General features: G+C 37.5%; 1 protein-coding gene across 10 annotated transcripts in view; it reads left to right on the top strand.

Annotated features, from left to right (window-relative positions):
- Positions 1-18,521, top strand: part of sash1a (SAM and SH3 domain containing 1a) — a 296,359-nt gene that overhangs the window by 254,730 nt on the left and 23,108 nt on the right. For 9 of the 10 annotated variants that reach the window (XM_067417629.1, XM_067417628.1, XM_067417635.1 and 6 more), the window contains exons 3-9: positions 5,527-5,577; positions 5,799-5,848; positions 11,605-11,642; positions 11,860-11,946; positions 12,356-12,468; positions 14,294-14,395; positions 17,834-17,966. In XM_067417629.1, coding sequence (XP_067273730.1) covers positions 5,527-5,577; positions 5,799-5,848; positions 11,605-11,642; positions 11,860-11,946; positions 12,356-12,468; positions 14,294-14,395; positions 17,834-17,966 — 574 coding nt within the window. The remainder of the gene's footprint in view (positions 1-5,526; positions 5,578-5,798; positions 5,849-11,604; positions 11,643-11,859; positions 11,947-12,355; positions 12,469-14,293; positions 14,396-17,833; positions 17,967-18,521) is intronic. The other variant, XM_067417631.1, reaches the window with a different exon arrangement.

The raw sequence follows: 18,521 nt of genomic DNA, 5'->3' as shown, positions 1-18,521 counted from the left end.
ACATGTATGCGTTTTTTATTTATTTAATTATTTCTGTATATGTACACAGCTCCTAGTCTACAAGGACACAATGTCTGTGCTAAATCCATTGGGGAAAAATAAAAGTTGTGAAAAAGAAAGGGTAGACTCGTTGTGTTAGAGCAGTGTGGCTGCTGTCCAGTCTGGGGGCAGTAACAGGTGATTATCCTCTTCCTGATCGGTAGTTTAAAGGCCATATTAATGGCTTGATATTTCAGCTTTGCCTCGAGAGAGACATGACGTTTATGTGACCTTTTAAAATTTGACACTTCAAAAAGTCAAAAGGCTATTACTGCCTGTTGTTGACTTTCAGTCATTGCTCTGTTCTTTCTGGTTCTTTTTCTTCCTCCTCATATCCTCTCACTAATTTCCATAAACACTGTCACCCAACTAACCTCTCTCCCAAAGGCACGTAACCCTGTATTAGAGGCCAAGCTGGCAATAGGCCCTCGCTTTCGCCCCTCAAACCAAGAGAGGGGAAAGGTCACCGGTTTTAACCAGAGGCAACACTGAATGCTATTGTGAGTGAGGCACGAATGTTGTGGTCTATTCATACTTAGACAGAATGAATCTCTGAGCACATGCAGGAATCCACAGTGAAGGACTTGTATCCTGAACAGCATCAAATGAGGCCCATGTTTTCCCCTTCACTGCCAGCTTCTTTCTTTCTGACAGAGGTGAAGTCCATGTGCTATTTGAATCTGTTTTTTACTTTCTCTTCTCTGTTTCTCTTCTCTGGTGAAGTCTGAGGCATTTTGAGGCAATTGCAAGTGCCATTCCCAATTTCGATTTGAGGTTTGATATTGGTTTCGTTTCCCCAGACCTCTCAACAGAGCTGACTGGACGGGTTTGGGGCTTCCACATTTGCTCAGCACTCTTCCTCTCTATCTCGCTTTGCTTTTATAAGAGCGACCCTGATGACAATGAGTTAAGAAAACATCCTCTACTGAATGTGTTGAATGGATAAACCCTTATTTAAGACAGAACAAACTAACTGTGCCGCTATTTCACCATCTCTCTCTTTTTATCCGTTCCTACAAAGAAACTATCCTTTATTCCATTTGCAAGACAGAGTCTCTCTATTAGCCACACAACTGTGCTGTGGAAAGCAGTGTGTGTTGGCTCTTAGCTTGAGCATCAGTTGTGATGGAATAATAACAGAAAACATCAGGCTGAATGTTTCTCTTGGTAAATTTATACTTATATTATAGATATATCCGTTGAAACGATTAATGTTTTCTGTTCTCGTCAGTTATGGCATGCGTCTGTGTTCTGTACCTTAAGAAATAATGCAACCGTTAAGTTACCTCTTTGAATAATGTATTTAACGACACTACCACCTAATAACAAAGTTATACTGAAGCGATCAGATTAAAAAAAAGTTATTTATGATTATTAAAGTATTCATGATACTATTTAATATAATAATTATAATAATGTATTTGTTACTGGCAATGTGTGAAATCCGCCATTGTGTAGAATGCCTAGGGAATATATATAAAATGCCCGAAGTTTGTTGGCTATGGGTTTATATTTCACCTATTTCCTAGGCTTTCTATCTTTCTGTTCACCTGTTCAAAAGTTTGAGATCAGTCAGTACCTTTTATTCAGCAAGGGCATTAAATTGATCAAAACAGTGAAAACTTTCACATTTGTTAAATTATTTCAAAGAAATGCTGTTATTTTTCAACGCTCTGTTCGTAGAAGAATCCTGAAATGTATTGTGTTTTTTTTTGACCAAGTTATTAAGCAACACAACTGTTTGCAACATTAATAAAAAGAAATGGATCTTGAGCAGCAAATCAGTATATTAAAATTATTTCTGAAAGATCATGTGACACTGAAGACTGGAGTAATACCATTACAGGACTAAATATAAATATAATATATCTCAGCAGGTTACTTCAGACATAAGTAAATTGAGGTTGATAAGGTTTGAGGGAGTTCTACTTCAACAAGCTAATTACATAATAGCTTTCACGACTCATTTCAGTCAAGACTCTGACAATGATTTTTAGCTCTTATGTCCATCTCTCTTTATCAGCTTTAGACTTGCTGTTCACTCAAAGGCATATTGCAGCATTTTGATTTAACTCCTGTTGATCTGAACCCACATACATGCACCAAATGCCTGGTGATGTGCAAAGATATGGAGCTTAATGTTGCCCAATTCTTTCTTGACACAGACTACACTAACCTGTTTTAAAAATGTTTACTTGACAATGACAAACAGATTTTTTTTTCCTCCACTGACTAGTATTTCCAGGTAGTAACTACATAGATGAAATGGTGTCCCCCACAAGCTTTCACACATTGTGAGGTTGTGTGTGTGTGTTTTGTTTGTCAAAGCAGTCGGAATGGTTGGTCTGGTTCTACAAGGACACTTTCTCTATCTTCTACTCAACCAAATGTCACTCCTGATTGGGCAGTAGGAGCCAAGGCTTTCCCCATGACCAACCACATTCTCCCACACACAGGTTTTGCTGCCAGCCTGACTGTGTGTGTCCTACCCTGCACACAGACACTCTGTATGAATGAATGTGTGTAAAACACCTCATTAGCCTCCTTTTAGTTTGTTTATTTCCCCAATGCTTATGTGCCAGCCTGCTGCATCTTTGTATCTCTCTTTCTCTGAAAAATAGCCTCTCTAAAACCTAGTGATCTACCTGCCTGCATAGGCAACTACCTTATTAATCTGCACAATTCATTAAAATATAATACAAATTATGATATGGCTCATTGCAATTATCAAATTGCAAAGGCTGTGATTTAATTAAATAAAAAAGTGCTGCATGTACCAAAATGAAGTGCAATACTTTTTTTACTATGACTTTTTTCTTTTTTTACTGTTGATCATCTTATCTGGTGTTTTCAGTGTCTCTGAGCAGAATGTTCACAGTAAATGCAAAAATATGCATGCTAATAAGTTAATAATGATAATTTAACCCTAAAATGAATTGTTATCTGTGAGCATGCATCCTGTTAATCTGTATGCGGGTGTGGAGTAGTGACAATGCTAATTAAATCTATTTTAATAATATAAATATTTATAAATTATATTACAAGTATTATAAACTATAAAATATGTTTTACATATTCTATTCAATCTATTTATTAATTAATTATTCAATCAAATTTTATTTGTGCGCATAGAGCCAAATTAAGTCATGCCCAGACATTCACAGACACAGTCACTGATCAACCACCAGCTGCTATGCCTCACAATATACTTTATATAGCCAGTCATTAAGTGATCATCTTTTAGCTCTACACTTGGACGTATACCATATATAGTGGTATAAACATTGACGCACATGGACTAAACTATGTCAAGAGGTACAGCGTCTGTCTAGTGTAAATCTGTGCTGTTAAGCGTGCTGTGAGTGTGTGTGTTTTTTAGTACTGTGTCAGTGAGTGCACACTGACACAGAGCATCTCTTTGTGTCGTGTTGTGTGGATATGTGTTTTGGATGACACGGGCAGCAGCAGTATGTACAGATGATTCAGTGTGTGCCAATGCAAGCATGTGCCAGTGGGTATGGGGCAGTTGGTGATGCCATGCTGCTGATAATACAGGACTGTGTGTGTGTGTTTTACTTTAGCCAGTGTGTTTTCATATGGGAATATATTTATCTTGCCCACTGCATGCCTTTTTTTTTTTTTTTTTTTGGATGAATCCACTTCTACAGCACAACATCTGATTTACTACTTAGAATCTTCTGGACTTTACCAACACACCACTGAGCACTAAAGCAGAGGGATGGAGTGGAATAGAGACAAAACACACACAAACAGCCTTGCTGACCTGTGCTTTGGTTGCAGGAAAAGAGGCTTGAAGATTACTACTGTGATAACTGAGAGTGTGGACACATTTTCCATAGTGCTGTCCACCATCCACACACACAGACAGAGTAAGCCTTAGGCCATGTGTGATCAGATCCAGGTGGTTGCGTTTGAGGGCCTCCTCCATCCAAACACAGTATATCTCTGTCAGCATTCTGCCATAATGCTATTTAATAACTATATTCAGCAACCATTTCTGATTCTCCCAGGCTAATTTTGTTTTATTCAATGATATGATCCTTATATACTATAAAGTCCAGTTTAGTATTTATTAAACAAGGAATCTCAAAATCGAGAAAAACACTGTTCATTTTTACAGAAGCCCTTGAGCTGTGGGGATTTTTATTTTATTTTTTAACTGCTGATGGTCACAGTTTCACATGTGGAGGTCAGGGAACATGTAGAAGCCTTGGTTTTGAGAAGTGAGCAGTGGGAAAGAGTAGGCAGTGATATAGAGTATGTTCTGGAAAAACAATAGATTTTCCCTTCATTCACATATGATAGTTTTAGTGTGACTGATAAGCTACACAATAATTCAGGGTTGTTTAAAAAGAAAAGAAAAACCTCTGTTTGGCTATGCCATTGTGTCAGGGCACTTACCAGACCTGTAGCTTCAAATAGTGGCTGTACAAAAGCAAGCAAATATCTTGGGGCGACAAGATTCCTACACAATGAGGTTGCATGTGAACTGCAAGTTTATCTTGATTTACAGGCTTTTTACCCATCTAAAAATATTTCAATTTGAACTTAACACAGTTGATGGCATACTTTTATTCCTCTTTTTTTTTTACCCAAGATGCTGTGTATTTAAAATTTTATTTTTTTAAATTATTATTATTGTATAAAGGCCTTCTGAAGCCAAGCGATGGGTTTGTGCAAGAAAAATATCCATATTGAAAACCTTTATAAATTAAAATAATTAAAATGCAGACTGTAGCTTAAGCATTTTGAACTTTGTTTCACTTTCTTCGTATGTTGAAAATGGAAGACAGTCTGGCAGAAGCTAGATATAAATATAGATGTAAAGCTAGATACGTTTTTAATATGGACATTTTTCTTACACCAACCCATCGGGTCACTTCAGAAAGCCTTTATTAACCCCCCAGAGCCGTATGGACAACTATTGTTGTAGTGCATCTAATGAATAGATGCACTTTATTGGAAATTTTGGGCTGCCATTCACTGCTATTATAAACCTTGGAAGAGACAGGATATTTTTTTATATAACTCCCATTTGTATTCGTCTGAAAGAAGAATGTCATATACACCTGAGTGTGAGTAAATCATGGGCTAATTTTCCTTTTTGGGTGAACTATCCCTTTATGATGTATATCAGTGCTTTCCAGTCCTCTGATTAGTTTTGTATTATATTCATACTACATTGTTTCTATGACAAGGTGTTGATTGACAGGCTTGTTGGTTTGTAACACGGTTCATGTGTACTCATGCCACGTGTTTTTACTCGCTCTCTTGTGTGGCTGCACAGGACCGGCGGGTTTGGTGCACCTCGGGTGATGTGTGCACAGGGGGCAGAGGGTGTGGTTTTCTTAATGACAAGATGTGCTCCTGGCGTATGGGCGTGTGGCCCTTTATTAGTGGCAGTGTGTGTCTGTGTGTATTTGTGTGTCCTTGTTCCTAACCCTCCTTTTTTGTGTGTGTTTCCAGGAAAAAGCAGACACCAGCTTCAACTCTTCTGAGATATGTTCAGACATCCAGGTCAGTCAACCCACAATGCACTGCATATCTGCTTTCAGACCTTTGCACACCTGCAGTCATCACTATAACTCACTGTTACAACACAACACACTTTCATTCACAGCCTATCAGCGATAAATCAGCCGACTACATGCTCACATTACACTGATTTGTTTATCATCATTGATTAAGTCAGTGTGTGTAATTGCAGTAATTAACCGTAGTGTTGTCTTTGTACACAGGATTCGTTTGGATTCAGCAGTGAGGTCTCTACTCCAGAGGCTGAGAGAAAGTAAGTTGCAACTCAGTGCACACAGTCATTTGTAGTAGCTGGTCGTAGAATGATTTTTACAAATGTGAACAACTAAGGAATCCGGCCCATGGTAGTTTTTAATATCTAAACCATATATGACTTGTTTAAGACTGCTGACCATATGGTCTGCTCTCCATCCCCCATCTACCCTGAGTTTAAGTGTGTGTTTTTTCATGGGTGTGAATTCCTCCATTTTACTTCTTCACATCTTGGTGCTTCCAGGCTTCCTTCCTTCCGTCCATTGTTCTTAGATGTTTAAGATGAAACTCTCTGATTATAGAGAGGAAGACAGACAGAAGTTCAGACTTAAGTGAGACTCTGTGTTAGTCATATAGTGCCTCAGATTTAAAGGGCTAGATTTTTTCTGAAAATGAATTGAGGATTTTAAATGAATGACGTCGGTGCACTAACAGGGTTGTCTACATGCATCTTACCTGTTGATGGTCTATTTTTGTGGGGATGAGCAGTCCACGTGCCATAGGGGAGGATTTAATTCTACCGCCGTCATCCACACTCTCTGGAGAGTAGTAGTATGCTTGGATGAATGTAAAATTTATGGAGCTGACACATCTTTTATAATTGATATGTCCCGGTGGTCCTACTCGCATCTGGCTTGGTTTGAATGGTATTCTGCTTTGTGATGGTTCTGATGGTTTTCTTTTTTTTCAACTTGTTCACTCCACATTTATTGTTGCATTAGATTACCTTTTTAACCTGTTTGTTTCAATGGTCTGTTATAACTTGGAAGAAAGTAAGTCATATTCATTTACTCACCCATATGCCATTCAAAATCTATCCCTTTAAAGGCATGGATTTAAAATTCATCCAACATCCCATGTTATAGAGCAATATGTTAGACATTAGTCATATTCCAGTTCAAATCGGCATCACGATGTCATAATAATCGTAATATGCTTTTATGCTGGCCTGTTTCATATTCTATTCTTCAGAAGAGTTGTCTGTGATATTAACAGCGCAGTGCCATACCAGATTATCCCGATTTCCTGTCTGTATGAGAAGGAAGAAGCCTTGGCCTCCAGAAAGGCTGTTCATGCTGATCAGCAGAGAACCCGATGACAGTGTGAGAGATGTGTGTGTGTTCGTTAATACACACTACTAGGGGTGTGACGAGACATTTAGCTCACACGATGAGACGAGACACGAGGTCGGCTTCACGAGAACAAGACTGTGACAAGCAGGCCGTGTGAGTCTGCTTATCACAGAGACGAGATAAGATTTGTGCACAGTATTTTAAAGAAATCCTCAATGACAATTCATGACGGAAGTGGAAAAATAGTCTGCAGGTTCCTTTTTTTAAAATGGTTTAACTCATCACCTTAATGAAATGCATTGAAAGGCAACATACAAGCACTGACTGGAAAAGGTTTTGCCTCAAAATGAACTGACTGGCATCCCCCCTGTATGCTTTAACACGAGTCTCTTCAGACCTTACTGTTTATGAATTATGAGCTTCCAGGACTTCTGATTGAGGCTGCGTGAGATCTCCTAATTCAACTCATTTTCACAAATTGAACTATGCTATACTCGGCAGCTCGCACTGGCTGAGCAGAGCAGACGTTTATAATACTTTACAATTGAAACGACCGTTATCCAAATTAATTAAATGTTTTTTATTTCTATATAAAAAAAAAGGAACGCAACAATGGAGGATGTAATGTAAACATAGTGGTGTCATATTATATGCTAATTTCACCCTCACAAGCTCACACTGTCATGGCTACATCGCGAGACAGCTTTTCACTCAACGGAAAACCTTGCTAACATTTTAATCTCGCGAGATATCGTGGCACGAGATCTCATCACACCCCTACATACTATTGTTCAAAAGCTCATTAAGACTTTTTTTAAAGAATGAATTCTATTATTCAGCAATTAAATTAATCAAAAGTGACAGTAAAGACATTTGTAATGTTACAAAAGTGTTATAAACTGTCTATTCTTCAAAGAGTCCTCTGGGTATCAGCTTACACAAAATATTAGGCAGCAAGCACAAAACTTCTATTTAACTTCTATTTAACTTCTATTCAGAAAAATGTCTCCTGAGCACCAAATCAGTGTATTAAAATGATTTCTGAAGGATCATGTGAGACTGAAAATTCCTCATTTTAAAATATATTTAATTAGAAAACAGTTTTCACTGTATTTTTATCAACTAAATGCGGACAGAAGTGTTATGAACCCTAATGTCTGTAAGTAGCTTTTAATCTCGTTTTACTGAATTCAATTATTTCCACGCATAATAAGGTGGTAAAAACGTGACAGAATACAGTGACTGCGTGTGTAGCTTTAAGGAAATCCCTCAAGCTCCATTTACCATGACCTCTAGTGAAGGGTCATTTCCTAGACACTTCCTGTGCTTAATCGTATGTGTGTTCTGAACTTCAACACCAGGTGTAAGGAAGCAAACCAACCAATCGCAGGACACCAGGTGCACCCTGGGATAGAAGTGTTCCTTCTTCATCAGCAGTTTGACGAGAGGAAAAAGGAAGTCGGCCCACTCCTAGCTCTGAAAGAGCAGTGAACATGCATCACTGTAGCGATGCATCACTGATGAGAACAACATGATGTTCCTCCTAATTCAATAGTGAGGACATGTTGGCACAGTAATAAGCCTGATCTCACACTTTGGAAGGCCATTTTCTGATCTTTTCCAATCATGCAAAAAAGATGGCCAGATTCACACCAGCGGAAAACAATCCTTAAAAAACTTTATTGTCTTTGACTTTGGTTACCTTTTCATACAGACAATATTCAGTCTAAACCTGTTCTTTTGAGTTGCGTCTGTTAGTAAATGCGGTTGTCAATCCCAAACATGCCGCATCTTAAATTGAAAGTGTGTGGAGAGAGTTGTGCAAATATGCCTGTGTGAAATGTTCTTCCATCACATTCTCTGAATAACAATCTCAGCAAGCCAGGGGTTCCTCTGTTTCAGAGATGGTGAACATGACAGTTACTCGCAGTGAAGGAATGCAGCTTGAAGGGCTTATATTCTGATAGACACGCACTAGTAAAGACACAAGGCACTCTGTCAAAAGAAAGAACCTAACTGACGGACTGTAACACACTTTTATTGTATGCTGGTCACACAGCACTTCGCACACATACAACTGTCAGTAGCAGAAATCCTGAATGGAGCCTAATTTACTGAGCTGCTCCTCAATAGGCCCTTTTAGCATGGGATGCAGTTAGCATACAAGCAGGAGACTCCCTTTCGATTCTGTGCGGGGTGAATGAGAGGTTAAACAGAGAAAGTTTGTTTCCATGGTAGCATAATGATATGATAATTCAGGGAGGCCTCCATGATGCCCTGTGTCACTTGGGTAAAAGAGCAGTGCTGACGTCTTTATTTGGTCAGAACGCGAAGGACATCCTGAAATATGTAGAAATCCGTTTTCAACACAACATTTTCACAGTCCTTGTAATGATATTGTCTGACCTGACACTGCACACACGCACACCCTCTTGAGTGTGTGTAGATACTGATAGCTTTAGCAGTAAGAATGTTATGGATGTATTTTGGACACATGGACAACAGATGAAAAGCAGATACACGCGCCCAAGTGATGATTTAAGCACAAGCGACTTGCAAAAACACTGTCTTCCTGTGGAGAAAACCAGACCAGAGTGCATAGGTGCACAAAAGTGTGTGTTAGTCTATGCTCATATGACTTTCACTGTTTACTTTAGTGCAGACTAGGTCGAGGTTGTTTTCTTAACCCAAGGATGAGCAAGAATCCACTCAGATGAGAAAACCTCAACACATGCACTTGCATGCTTGTGCTCATGTTCTCATCTGCAGAGCAAACACATTTGAGACAGAATGTTTTCTCCCTCGGTTTTTGGGTTCTGTTGACAGTCAGTTCAGATGTTTCCTCTCATTGGCAGTTAACACATGGCCCTGTTTCACACAACATTTTACAACTGACCGTATGACACATGATCCATGTCACATGATTAATGGGAATATAAACAGGATATTTTCCAAAATCAGGATGGTATGTCCAGTTATATATAAACAAAGTGTTTTTTGGGCTGTTATTTTCCTAAAATATGCATTGTCAAAAAAATAAACACAAGCAATGAAAAGTTTGGGATTGTTTTATGTATTTACTTTATATTTATTTAAAGGGTTACTTCAGCGATTAGCATATGGATTTGTATCAGTAGAAACCCTGGAGTATATTCAAATGATTGTGCTTTCCCCCCTCTTATCCCCCTGAGACGAGATTTATGCATTTTATTTCTGGAAAAATTCCTCCTATGATGCAAATTGACGACATTTGCATCATAGGAGGAATGTTTGGCCAAAGGCTAAAGATTACAGCCAGCAAAGGGAGCCTTTTCCGCATGTTTTGAACCTGCGCGTGGGGGACGGAGATTACACTCAGAGCTCAGCTCGCAGCTGCAGGCACTCATTTAAACGGAGCTATGGTGAGCAATATAAGTCTTAACTTCTCAAATTAATTTCTATGAAAGTTAAGCTTGCAAAGGCATGAACTGAAACGCGCCAGACTGAACTCGCGTTGTGAATGTATGCCGCGAGTGTAGTCGCGATTACCTCAGCTCTCATCACGAGAGCTCATCAGCTCATTTATCTGACTCCTGCTGTTAGTGCTGAGTGCTGTGATACTCGCGCAGAGACTCACTCATTATATTGAACAGACATGTTCAGTTTTTAATTGTAGTGTCTTCACCAACTCAGTCACAGTAATCAAGTTGGTGGCTTTGGGAATGGCCTCATAGGGCAGCGACGCATTCTGGGAATTGTAGTCTTTCATCCCCATGAGACAAAAATACATTTTCTGTCTTTTCTCAGTCTAGAAAGCACCAAATTCAAAAATAATGTCACATTACTATTACATTAATGACCCAGTTTAAATACAGATTCATCTTCCCAGCGCTGAAGAAAAGTGAAATGAAGGTATTTTGCCATTACATGAAGTAATCAGACTACTAATCGGGTTACTTGTTGATTACATGATGATTACTTTTTCACAAAATGGCAGTAAATTCATTCACAATTGCGATTTTATATCACAGTTCTGAGGGAAAGAAGTCGGAATTGCAGGATATACACTTAATTCTGAGGTGGACATAACTAGAAATTCTTATTTTTTACTCAGAATGAGAAACTTACTTTTTAAAATGTATTATTTGGTTCTGTTGGTTCCAAACACTGCTACTGTAGAACTGTCATTCTCCAGGTAGTCTTGATCTAGGATCTAAATAGAACAAATATTTTCTTTCAGTATTAATATGATAGCTGTGTAATCTTAGTGCTGTGTGTTTATCCATGGACTCCATAAAAGAGTGCTGGTCTGTTTGTGTTAGATTTTCGTTATTTTGGTATTTTCCAAGGGCACTGTGCCCTAGAGGAGCGGAGTGGAAATATAATCAGGCAGTGTCTGTCCTGTGGTGGCTGTCGTTCCACTTCTCTCTCACACACACTTTCTGTCTTTCTCGTCTCGTTTCGCTGTCTCAGGAGCGTCTCATCTGTGCCCTGTGAGCCTCAGGAGCCTGACATGTGCCCTGTGAACAGCACCACACTGCCCTCTGCTGGCTCTAATAATCATTCTACGTTTGGTTTACACAAATCCAGCCTCCACACATACATGCATACTACCTGATAAGGGCATATCTGATAGAAGTAATGTTCAGTGATGAGATGTTTTATGGAACACATCTTAATTATTTTTTATTTATTTTTTCAACAGAATTCCTCTGCACAAATCCAGCTCTGAGGATGGATCAGGTTTGTTTCTCATTATAAAAACTATACAACTGTTATTATGGTGACGTTTTGGTGGTTTTCTGGACATTTAATTGGAATTAATTTTGGATTATTCCAAACTGGAATGTTCTGGTGGCTGGACTTTGTGTTCTTCTAGATGGACAGACATATAGATGCTAGATAATTGATGTTAATAATTGTTATGGTCTTGATGGCTTTCTACTCTATTCACATACAGGAAAATGGGACAACAAGAAGAAAAACAAATCCTTCTGGCAGAACTTCCGAAAGTCACAGAAAGGGGTCACAAGGCAAACGTCAAAAGGTAATAAAAACAAACTCGGTTTTCTCATGTTTCCTTCCTTCATAACTATCCATTTCATTCTTTTTTTATTATTATTCAGAGATACTGTAAAGCAGAGTTTTTTTTAATTTTACTCATAGAAATACAAATGGAAGAAATAATAACTCTAAATATGGCAGCTGTAGTTCCATCTATCACTAAAAAAAGTCCGTTTTTGTTAGTTTTTGTTTACTTTAAAATGAGAACTAGATTTTGTCTAAGGAAATGTGTGTGAAACTGTATATAACATTGCTGAATTTAAATGTTTTTGAAACTTGATCTTGACAAACAGTACCTACATGAGCAATATGATGGTCACTGCATGAACTGAATTGCTCTGCAGAGACTTTCCCTTGTTCTTGCTACTCACTTTTGACCTTTGACCCTGCAGGAGAGGACATTGGCTATGTGGCCAGTGAGATCACTATGAGTGATGAGGAACGGATCCAGCTGATGATGATGGTGAAAGAGAAAATGATCACAGTGGAGGAGGCGCTGGCACGGGTAAAGGCACCCTTCAGCCCTGAACCATAATGCAAATGAGCTTCCCTTGCTTAGATTCATGTGTACTAACTTTACTCACCCAGACTGATTCCGCCCTGCTTCTTCCTTTCTCCAAAACACACATGCACACACTTACATACACTCACATGCATATGAATACATGCGCACTGACCCTGCATTTTAGGGCTGCAGTAGATCCCTTAGTGTAAATCATGTTTTGTTGAGATGAAGGAGGGTCTTTGGTGTCTAATTTCTGAAGTAGGTTTAGCTGGGGATGGTCGGTTCTGTCCTTTTTCATTTGTTCAAAAGTGTTGGGTGAAAGTAGGTCTCTTTTTCTTTCTGTCATTGTGTTTTGAGAACATGATAATGATTAATTATCAGCTGATAATGAACCTAATGGATGATTGTAGAATCTGGCTTTCTTCTCTCCACAAGGCTGGCATTGATGATTCCTTTAACCAGCTGGGTTTTCTTTAATCTTCAAATTCTCTTCTGCTTGAGTTTTTTTTCCCCTTTGGGCTGGTAGTTATGATGAGCTTGAATGACTTGATTTAAAGTTTGAATCAATGCTAAGCCTTTGTGGATAGTTGACATCATAAATGCTGTAAGCATGCATGAACATTTGTCTGTCCTATCCACATATACGTGTGTGTGTGTGTGTGTGTGTGTGTGTGTGTGTGTGTGTGTGTGTGTGTTTGTTTGTTTGAATGCAAATGTTTTTTTTAGTATTTCCTTGCTTTACTTGTTCTGTGTTCTGTCTTTTTATAGTATATTTATGTGTGCGTGTCCAAGGGCGTCATGCACCTTTTTTTATGAGTTTAAGATAGGATAGTCTCGGTCATAATGCATTTTTATTGCTTTGGTATTGTTACAAAGGGGAAAAATTTTAAATTGGGATGATAGTAATTGAACCTAAATAATGTATATTAATCATTAAAAAAAAACAAATATTTAACCAATTTTATGTACTAATGCCTATAAATACACAAATGTTCAAAAGTCTGTGGTCAATATATTTTAATGTTTTTTAAATAATAATTTTAAGCTTTTATTTGATCAAAAATAGAATAGTACAAATATTTTAAAAAAGTGTTTTATATATATATATATATATATATATATATATATATATATATATATATATATATATATATATATATATATATATATATATATATATAATGTTATATATAATGTTATATATATATATACATATATATATATATATATATATATATATATATATATATATATATATATATATATATATAAATAAATGAATGTAAAAAGTAATTTATTCCTGTGGTGGCAAGTCTGAATTTTAAGCAGCCGCTACTCCAGTCTTCAGTGTCACATGATCTTTCAAAAATCTTTGACATTTTATGATATTGAGAAATAAATAATTGATTAATATTATGAATGTTAAAAACAGTTTAGCTGCTTAATATTTTTGTGGACGCTGTGAAACTTTTCTTCTTCTTCTCCAGAATTCATTGATGAATACAATGTTCAAAAAGAACATCATTATTTTGTAACAACATGAATGTATTTACTGTTACTTTTAAAAAATTTAAAACAATTTACCCTTACTGAGTAAAAAGATATATATTTTTAAAAATCTTAATGACCCCAAACTTTTGGATTGTAGTTTATATAAATACAAATGATTAACACATTTAAAAAAAAAACAAATCTCTGTTTGAATGGACATGACGCTTTCATATGTGCCTGTGTTTGTGTGGGGTATTCTCAGTCTGTATTTCTGTAACAGATAGGGTGTGTGAGGGCGAGGGGGCGGCTCTCTTTGACCTCTTGTTCTCCATAGTTAAAGGAATATGAAAGGAACAGACAGTTGAGCAGCAGTACAGACACAGCAGATTGGACTGATGGATCCAGTCCCACTGTTAACTTCTCCTCCGCCTGCAATGTAAGTACTATGCCCAACCACCCAGACTGTAGATCTGAGTTTACGTAGGGGTGGGTGTGTTTATAACATAACCTCATTCAGTCACATCAAAGTTTATTTTCCCCCAGCAGTAAGTGTTAGTAATGTCTCTCACTGTACTCGGACTATATCTTGGTGTTAGTAGGGAGGTAAATCTTCTCAGACTGACGACGACCCAGGCAGTCCTTACGTCAACCCAATTCATCCCCTTTTCTGCTATAACCACATTGAACACACTTTCATTTTTTGGAAACTAGCGTGTATAAAGTTTAGGATGCTTTGTAGTCGTCATGCATTAAAGGTGGACTCAGAATTTTTTGTGTGTATGCTGATCTGGAAAATAGTTGTTATGGATGTTTTACCTGCAGTCAGCGATGAGTATTATTAGGCTGAGGCTGGTCATGTGATCTTAAAATGATGACCTAATCATTTTAACCACATTTTTACAATACAAAGTTTTTAAATTAGCTAAATTTACTGAGTGCACCTTTAATCACAAATTATAAACCAGTGAATCAACTAAAGATTTATCTGAAAAGCTGATGTTATGTGACCATGCTGTTATAAGGAGCTGCTGATGTTGTAATGGCACAGTTGTAATGAGCATCTGGCACTGGCGGCATCACTGTAAGACCCCTAGTAATGATGTCATTTCTACTTGGCATGGGGAGCTGGCACACTAAACATCCCCTGTTGATGAGGTCATAATGTGCGTCTTAACTGAAGGGCAATATTTGGCTGTTTTTTTTTTTTTTTTTTTTTCTGCTTCGAAACTGAAGGTCCGTCTCAAGCTGGGCATGAATGTGTTCTTAGTTAAAGCCTTGAAAGATTTGGTGACAGTGGATTTAGTTTTCCCTTTTTGAGAAATAACGTACCAATACACTAATATACACATAGTTATCATGGAAACTTTGAGCAACTTCCAGCCTCCGCAAATAAACATACACCTCCTGTTCTAATGGTCAACAGCTAAGCTGATTTTGCAATGCTTTTTGATGTTAACCAACCACAGCACTGCTTTGCTCAGCGCTTACAGCTACAGAATGACTCACTCGCCCAGCAAATCCTTGTCCGCTCAGAGGATTCACTGCCCGTCCATGTTGCAGCACTTTCTGTGCGTCTGTGTCAAGAAATCTACAGGATATATTTAACCCCAAAATCAATAAACCCCAAATCAATACTTTTTTGTTGTATACTTTCATGCACACTCTTTCAAATTATAAATAAATCTGTGTGTGTGTATATATATATATATATATATATATATATATATATATATATATATATATATATATATATATATATATATATATATATATATATATATATATATATATATATATATATATATATATATATATATATATATGAGAGAGAGAGGATTTCAAAGAATAGTCTTGCAAAAAATTCTGAAACGTTTCAAATATTATTTCTTATTCCTTTATTGGGGTGAAATATGATGACATTTATTCGTGAGATTCTCCCATTGTTCAATTTTACTTGTGGTTGCAAAAGGAGAGGAAACGAGGTAAGAAAGTCTTATTCATAAAAAGACCTTGTATCTCTGAACACCCGAGGCTGTTTCTGACACACACACACACACACACACACACACACACACACACACACACACACACACACACACACACACACACACACACACACACACACACACACTTCCTCCTGTCTGTCATTGGTACACATAAGCATGTGCAAATTGAATCTCAGCGTCTGAATGAGTAAATGGATCTCAGTAGGAATCTTGGCCCCTGGGCTGATGATCCCCTATTTATAAATGGAAATGGGTCAACCCTAGTCTGCTAACAGTTAAACCGATGGGCATAACTCACTCTGGGGGTCCTGCTGATCTGAGCTCAGTTTAACATTAATCAGAACATCGAGAGCTTGCTGTGTTTCTGCAGGGTTCCCCTGTCATGAGATCAGTGTCAACTGCACTCAATATAGTGACCCGTCACAGCTCCGCCAGAGTAAACTGATGTGGGATCAGTGTCAGCATCCACTATGACAGAGGATGTACTGTATCTCTTTATGAATTGACTGCAACCAGGCCAGCCTTTCTTCTATCTGGCACACATTCCTTCTCCCCTCTGAAGACCATTAAGGATGTTCAGGGGTCATATGGGAGACCTCGCAGCGTTTCCGGACGCCCAAGCTCACGCCTTTTGCCACAGTTACTCCCCTACCTCCAGATTTTGCAGATTTTCCAGAGTTTCCTTAAAAAAAACTCTTTACAGTTTATATTCATCTCAATGTGAGATTGTGTTGCTAACATCAGCTAACATCTGTCCTAGAGGAAACTACGGCTGGTAGGAACATTGGAAACTTTTCTGCACTGTATTTTCGTTGTCTTGTTCTCTTTCTCCTTTCTTTTTCTCTTGTTTTAAATATAGTTAAGTAAACTTGCTGTTGACTGGATTTGAGCAGAATAAATTATGGTTTTGCATCACGTTTTGAAGTCCTGAATGAGATTGTCCAGTTGTTGAGGATTTTTTTTTTTTCATATGTGAGCTTTTGTTCACTATGTACATTCGTTTTTCTGCTTGGTTTCTCAGAATACACTCTTTAAACCATGCTGTTGTGTGTCCGAATCTTCTATTTCTTGTCCATCATCAAGATCAACTTCCTTTCGTCTGGTGGATATTGTGGCCTCGAATAATTAGGAAAGATTATTCAATGCCAGTGGTGAACCAGTGTGATTTTGTGTGTATTTGGGTGAGCTTTAGGTTTCCAGTAACAGATTGCTTTCAACCTCAACATCTTAGTGGAACACTAAAGTGTGTGGTTTGTTAGGCTGACTAGATATATTTGCCAATCATTAATATTAGTCAAAACAGCTCTTTTGGTGATTTAAAAACAGTCTGTGGTTAGCACCGATTATATCCTGTTAGTCAAAATAAAATACCATCTCATCCCATAATGTGGTGTATGTTTGCAGAGAACAAAATGTTTTTGTAATTTGAAAGTCTGGGACTTGGATAAAAAGGATTAAAAGGCTTTATCTTTGTGGATAAGAGGTTTTAGTATCATAATTGATGCCCATACTGTGTTACCTTATTATAAATATATATAATATGAGGCTGGGGGGAGGAGGGTCATAAATCATCTCAACAGTTTAGTCCCTATCTGAATTATTAATTTCACTCATTCCCATCTATTTTAAAAAAACAAGACTTTTGTGTGTTTCTTGGACTCAACTTCATAACACTTCACTCCATACTGCAATGTTTTCACAAGTCATGTCCCTAATATCAAGAGCCCATCCTAAACATGTCATAATCTGTTCATACCAATAGAAACCATCCTTTTCTGTTTTTGTGTATGTCTAAATGGAAGAGATGTTGTGTGAACGCATGTTTCTATGGTGTGATGTAATACTGAAGCTGGGTTTTCTCTCTCTAGTCTGTGGAGCAGTCGGATGATGAGCAGGAAGACTCTGTGAAATTCAAAAGGCTTCACAAGCTGGTCAACTCGACTCGACGTGTTCGCAAGAAACTCATCAAAGTGGATGACGGCAAAAGACATGGCTCAGAAGGTAGCTGGAAGAGAATATTTTGCTATCTGGCATTAACTGATGTTTGTTATGAAAATATTCTTAACTGAAATGTTTTAAAGGGTTAGTTCACCCAAAAATGAAATTGATGTCATTAATGACTCACCCTAATGTCGTTCCACACCCATTAGACCTCCGTTCATCTTCAGAACACAGTTTAAGATATTTTATATTTAGTCAGAGAGCGTATGCAAGTGTATGCACACTATACTGTCCATGTCCAGAAAGGTAATAAAAACATAATTAAAATAGTCCATATGTCAATCAATCAATCAATCAATCAATCAACTTTATTTATATAGCGCTTTTACAATCACGATTGTGTCAAAGCAGCTTCACAGTGCCAAACAGGATAATATTGCGACAAAATTAGATTTGGCTGTACAGTCGTACTGGAGAAAACAGTGATGTTATCAGCTTATTTTAATTTATCATATAGCGACAATGTTGGCAGATCAGTATTATAATTTATAGAATTAAATAAGACCTAATTCATACATTTTATTTGTATAATAAGTTGAATAACTTTAATCATAT

The sequence above is a fragment of the Pseudorasbora parva genome, chromosome 15, assembly GCF_024679245.1.
Source record: "Pseudorasbora parva isolate DD20220531a chromosome 15, ASM2467924v1, whole genome shotgun sequence".
Taxonomy (NCBI): domain Eukaryota; kingdom Metazoa; phylum Chordata; class Actinopteri; order Cypriniformes; family Gobionidae; genus Pseudorasbora; species Pseudorasbora parva.
This window is presented reverse-complemented; position numbering and strand designations above follow the sequence as displayed.